The sequence below is a fragment of the Nestor notabilis genome, unplaced genomic scaffold (assembly GCF_000696875.1).
Source record: "Nestor notabilis isolate BGI_N333 unplaced genomic scaffold, ASM69687v1 scaffold7918, whole genome shotgun sequence".
NCBI classification, from domain to species: domain Eukaryota; kingdom Metazoa; phylum Chordata; class Aves; order Psittaciformes; family Psittacidae; genus Nestor; species Nestor notabilis.
Genome location: NW_009938658.1, coordinates 33,501 through 39,897, shown reverse-complemented (window position 1 = coordinate 39,897; position 6,397 = coordinate 33,501). Strand labels below are relative to the sequence as shown.

Below are 6,397 nucleotides of genomic sequence, written 5' to 3'. Positions count from 1 at the left end.
TTGAATGTGCAGCAGGATAATGTAAGTAGATATGCTGAGGCACTGTAAGAAAAGAGGGAAGGAATATGAATAATTCTTACTGGAAACTGATAACAACGAACAAAACCAGAAGCCTTGATACTAGTGTGGATCTAGTGTCATACTTTAAAATCATCTGGTCAGACTCATATTTTGATGATGTAGTTTTCTTTCTCTCCCTGGTTGTAGATTCTTTACCAGACTGTGACAGGACTGAAGAAGGATTTGTCTGGTGTTCAGGAGGTAAGAGGGTCTTTTTGAAATCTTTAATTATAGCTGTTTTCAGAAAAGCACTTTCAAGGACTACAGAGAATACCCTGTCTTGCAGCTGGCACCAAGAAAGTAGCCTCTTATCTGCAGAGTGACCAGACAGTGTGTCTGTACATCTCATGAATTGCTTCTGTGCACTGTGGCTGATGATGGGTTGTTTGAGAATGAAATGATAATCCTTGCTGTGGCCGTGATATCAAAGATGGAGAGGAGGGAAGATGTTTCCAGTTATGGAAAATTTAATTGATATAAATTGTAGCATGACTACAACTTTTATTATGTTCAGGGTAGCTTTGTTGTAATTACTGTGTAAAGAACAACCCTGTAGTATAAGGTGTAAGATATTACACCTTACTATATTTGAAGTACTTGACAGTGACGCTTCTGTAAAGTATGTTGGATAAGAGGTTGGGTACAAATCAGTCTGTAGCAATTAAAGGCAGAAGCCCTATGTGGATTCCCCCTCCTTCCTTTGTAAATGTTATGTAGCAGTGGTGTAGACTGGATGTATAACTATGGATGGGATCAGGCTGTGGCACAGTCTCCAAGCTTGTTTAAGAACAAGTGAATTTTCCAGTGTAGATATTTGTGTTTCCAATAAAGTGTACATACAGTGCCCCCAAGGTAGATTTGGGTATGATCCAAGTATAATTAAAAATTGGCTTCCACATATGTTAGCAAATCGCTGATTAACTTACGGAAATTAGTTCGGGAGTGCCAGTACAGCTGCACTGTGAGCCCTGACCTAAAAATCTGTGTTGCACATTCTAGATTCTTTGTTCTTCGTTTGGATTAACCTACTTTTCATTCTTTTTCTTGAGACTTAGAATCATAGAATATTTAGGGTTGGAAAGGACCTTAAGATCATCTAGTTCCAACCCCCCTGCCATGAGCAGGGACACCACACATTAGACAATGTCACCCAAGGCTGTGTCCAACCTGGCCTTGAACACCACCAGGGATGGAGCATTCACAGCTTCCTTGGGCAACCCATTCCAGTGCCTCACCACCCTCACTGTAAAGAACTTCTTCCTTATAACTAATCTAAACTTCCCCTGTTTAAGTTTAACCCCGTTTCCCCTTGTCCTACCACTACAGTCCCTAACGAAGAGTCCCTCCCCAGCACCCTTGTAGGCCCCCTTCAGATACTGGAAGGCTGCTATGAGGTCACTTGAGTGATGGCTGTAGTGAAGGAGAACACACAAGCTTGCTCAGGCATTTCTTTGCAGCAGATTCTGGTTTGTTTTTTCTGTATATATATAGTATATATGTGTGTATGTTGTCATTAGGCTGCTTTGGTTTGATATAATTCTCTTTTGATGTATCTTACAGATTCCTGCACTTCTTGAAAAGAAGACAGATGTGTCAGAAACAGACTCTGATGATGATGGCAGCTCAGAGGACTCTGATTCAGGCTGTAAAGAATCTGTGCATCCCAAAGATAAACCTGCTGAAGTTGGCATGGATAAAAAGGTCAGCTGACCAGGAATTGTTGATTTTTTTCCCCACCTCTGCTGATGCGATAGGAAAAAATACGAACTTAGTTCTGAGTGGGTCTTGCTACTTCTTGTCTGAAACAAGCTATGGATGTTTCCTGTTGTGCAGAATGAGAGGAGATGAAGTGAATTTCATTGTGGATGCTTTGTTAGTGTATTTTTTTTAATGTAGAGGAACATACAGCTCTCTGTTGCCTAGACAAAGCTAGAAGAGAGATCTCTGCAGGGAATTCTAAGGCTACACAAAGCAGAACTTAGTGAAGCCTGGGCAGTTCTTTAGTGCCTCTGGCTAATCTTCCAGGCTTTGGTGTTCAGGTTTGTGCTCACAGTCCCTGATAAACCTCCTTAAGCCCAGGGAGCTGAGCTCACTTGATCTATAGAACTGGAGACTTGGTGACAATGTTTGTACCACAGTGGATTTTGCAGTACCATTAGTACAGACTGGCTAGCCTTGCTGTGGGCAAGAGATGTAACACAGTCATGCAGAGGGATTATGGTTTGGGTTTGTTTGGGTTTTTTTTAAAGGTTTCATTTTCCAAAATGCAGAACAAGTTATGCTCTGTTTTTGCAAGGTTCTTTTGCAGAATATCAGCCTTTTGGTAGCTTTTTAGGTACTCTGCAAGAGAAGGATGAAACTTGCTGGGCTTAACGGGTTCAAAATTTGGGTGTTTGCTAGTTAGGCTTTCCTTCCTAGGAAAGGTAGGCTAATACATTCCATATCTGTGAAATAAAAATGCAATGCTATACTAGAGACTTTCTATCAATCTAGAGCTCCTGCCTTTCAGACATGAAGCAGGCAAGTCTTGGTCTTTTCCCATCCTTATGGGTGGGTTTTCATTGGGACTTCTTTTTGAGTAAAATGAGGTTTTTGGTAACCTATGTGTTCAGCTGTAGGTCAAACAACTGATTAGCACCAATTACTTTGACCCCCACATCTCATTATGCTGACTTGGTGTTTTCCAGTTGAGTGTAGTCTGTTTACTGTCTGGTACAAATTATAGTGTATTGCAGTAGCATAGCATCTTTTCTTGACAATCTTGATGATGATCAGGTTGTTCTGAGTTACCAGCAGTTACTAGATCAGTGTTTTTGCATAACATAGAATCATAGAAACACACATTATAATAGCCCTGTGGGTAGCAGAAAACCTGTTGTAATCTGAGGTGTAAATAGCATGAGTTAAGTGTATCTTTTGTTCCCTTTCTTCAGAGGTTGTGTGAAGCTCAGGTTTTAACTAGTTTGAATTTTGCCTTGTCATTACCGGTGTGCAGCTTGTAGCTCCACCTCCAAGCTATTCTTCCTTTTTTCTTTCCCCTTACCATTCCTTATCAACTTTATTTTTCTTTTTATTTCTTCCTCTTGTTAACCTTTTATGTGATGTGTTAATTAACTTGTTAATATAACAATTGATTGACCTGCTCAAAATCTCTCATTCCTTCTGGCTTTAAACAGTTGGTGTTTGGCTCTTTATAGGAAAGGAAAAAGATGGTTAAAGAAGCCCAAAGAGAGAAGAGAAAAAACAAAATCCCAAAGCATGTGAAGAAGCGGAAAGAAAAGACTGCAAAAATGAAGAAAGGCAAATAAAGTCAGCTTTGGCTTGGGGAAAGGGATGGTTTGTTGTGGGTTATTAGTCACCATCTTTTTTTCTTTTTTTTTAGATTAAAAATCCTTTATTTATATACATACAGCATTAACTGTGAGGGTGGTTTTGTTACTAACATGGTGTAATTGTTTGAACAGAGTGATAGGCCATGGGTTTCTCAATAGGAAAGAGCGAGTTTAACACTTGTGCATGTTAAAATCCTTTACCTGTGCAGGTTTAACCTGTTCAACTCACATTGCTTTGTTCCTGGGGTCTTACTCCCCTGCCTTGCACTGCATACAAGCTAGTTCGGTTTGTTCCAGAGCAGGGTGATTTGATTCAAACAGATTTCTGGAGGAGGGGGATTGGCGATTCAAAGGCCCGTGCCTTCTTTGCTGTATGGAAGCAAATTGAGCTAGCTGTCTTCTGCAGTCACCTGTGGATAACCCTCCTGCTATTGTGCCTTTGCTTCCTCCCTGTGCTTGCATCACCTTTGACATTTTCTTACTGAAAGATGAGTTTTGTGATTTGGGAGGCAACTGTCCTCATTGCCCAGTGCCTTTCTGAAACAGTCATCAGATGGACTCAGACTAAAGCCTGATTATCTTCTCTTTTTTCCTTGGATCCCAACATAGGGTATTCTTTCTTTTAAAAGTATTATGATGCAGTTATTTTGTAAGCTGGTCAAATGAGTATTTGCTGTCAAGATTAGTCATGTGTTTTTGAATTCAAGACTGTCTAAAGGCTTTTGTGGCAGGATCTCTCTGTGGTACGGCTCAGCATTACCAGTCCACGTTGTGCTGAGGTGCCCCAGCTCTTCAGCAGGGAGAAGTTGGTAGACCCGCTTGGGCTGGGGCACAGGCACCGTAGCGAAGACAGGCCACCTTCTCTCTTGGCAGTTTCTTTGGCCACTGAGGTTGACAAGTCCTGGGAGAGGTGTCCTCTCCATGCTGTAGCACATCAGCTGCCTTCTCCCACTGCCTGTATTTTCAGAACTCCCTCTGCCAGCACAGAGAAAGGTTCTGATTCCAGTAAATGTCTTGGTATGTTATCCCACATTAGTGGTGGAGTTGATGTCCTGGGGGTTACAGGACATGCATCCTCTGTTGACAGCTTTTATCCATCAATGGATATCCAATGATAGGTTGGCCAATGAAGTTTCCTTCTCTCTGCTCCTCAAGTCCCACACCCAAAAGAGAGATGATGTTGGCCTATTACGCATGTGATTTATTCCCTAGTGTGACCTTCACAACCTCTTTGGTGCCTTTGGCTAGAAATCTGGTAAGAGAGGAACTGGTCATTTCTCTCTCTTTGCTCCCTTTCTCCCTATCCATACAAGGATTTACAGCGCTCTCATGTATAGTATTCATTAAGTGTAGGCAGTATTGCTGAAGCATGTTGGGAAGCAAGGTATTTCCTCATCAAGTGGGGATGTTTGTTGGGGTACTGAGATGAAGTATCTGTTTTGGAAACTGGCATTACATCAGGTGCAAGAAAGGGGGCAGCCTCTGACTTGGTAGTGAAGAGAGGAGGAAGTGGAAGACATACATTCAGAGGTGAGTGAGTGCTGTTGATGGCCATTTGTCTTGATGCCAAGGGCTGAGATGCTGCAAGGTGTATGGACACAGTATTCCCTGCTTTTCCTTGCTATCATGGGAGCTTTATGTAGTGACATAGTAAGGCAGAGGTGGCCTTGGTGATGGCTGCCCTGAACCTGACTGGTGTTCATAGGCACAGTGCTGAAGGTGACTGAAACAATAACAGCTTTGTGTGCCTTTGTCCTTGAAATCCCATTGTATTGAGTGTTCTTCCTGCTGACTGACAAGGCTATGGTGTGTGCATCTGCAGTGGCAGTTGTGGTTTCATGAAGGTGTGTGCACCAGGAAATGTGTGTAAGGGGTAGGGGGAGGTTGTGTCCAAGCTGCTGCCTTCCTCCAGCAACAGGCTGTGCATTGAGCAGACCTCAGTGTTTTTGGTGAAGTGGGCTAAGCATAAGTGAATCTCTAAGAAGCTGTGTGTACTTCAGCTTCATGTAGCTCAGCAGTGGATGATTCTACCAGGAAACTGGTCCGTGTCTGATCAGTGTGAATCAGGGGTTGTCAGACACAAGAGACAGTAACCCTTTCATTTGGGCTGGCTGTTGTGAGGTAAGGATGAATGCTAGTTCTTGGCAAAGAGGCTGGAAGCCCCCAGAGCCCAAGTGTGTGTCCCACTGTGGGGTGTTTACCTCCTTTACCTGAGCAGACACTTCAGAGAAAGGAGGCTGCTAGCATCTCTGCTTGAGGGAAAAGGAAACATCCCAGCCCGTGTAACTTGTCTTCTCCCCAGGCTGTGCACCACAGCCTGATCAAGTTTGCCTGGCTCTAGCCATCCTGTAGCATGAAGGTGGTCCCGAGTCAGTCATCTAAGATTGCAGCCTTGCTCACAGTGACATGCAGCAGGACTGTCTGTGCCGGCTCTGCAGAGCAGGAGCTGTCTGCCTCAGGTATTTCTCTAGGGCATGTTTACATTGTCAGGGTGTTTGCAGAGCACCTGAGTGGAGCATGCTGGAAAAACCCATGTCCAAGTGCAGATGGCTTGGGGATAACTGTTGCAGCTGGGTATGCACTTGTTTAGGTGGGTGGTGAGGGTAGTTCATGTGTCCTGGCCATTGCAGGATTGAGATGTATAAAAGCTAGGCCGTCCACAAGAGTGAGGTGGGCTGGGAGCTGTTTGGGCCAGGACCCTGAGATGAGCTGTCTGTCTGGTGGTACCTTAAGCAACAGAATAGTTGTTAAGAAACATTAGACGTGACTACCAAAAGGCACTGGTCTGGTAGGGATGGGGATGGGATGGCATGACTTTGTGCTAAAGAAAAAGCTTCAAAGTAGCACAGATACTCAGTTATGCTCTACTGATAGCAATGTGTGATGAGGTAGGGTTTCTTCTACCCCCCTGCAGGGATTAGGATCCAACAAGGCCCACACACTTTGTTTGCCATAGCAGCATGTTTACAGTGTGCCCTGCTGCTGGCAGCTGTGCGGACAAAGTA

The 6,397-nt window shown here is 43.6% G+C and overlaps 1 protein-coding gene across 1 annotated transcript in view; it reads left to right on the top strand.

Moving 5' to 3' along the window:
- RIOK1 (RIO kinase 1) overlaps window positions 1-3,368 on the top strand; it is a gene marked incomplete at its 5' end in the record, with an annotated part of 15,202 nt that extends 11,834 nt beyond the window's left edge. Inside the window, 4 exon segments of the mRNA XM_010019446.1 lie at window positions 1-21; window positions 208-261; window positions 1,621-1,761; window positions 3,258-3,368. The exon segment at window positions 1-21 is cut by the window's left edge and continues 12 nt beyond it. Of these exon segments, the coding sequence (XP_010017748.1) occupies window positions 1-21; window positions 208-261; window positions 1,621-1,761; window positions 3,258-3,368 (327 nt within the window).
- Window positions 3,369-6,397: the final 3,029 nt, after the last annotated feature.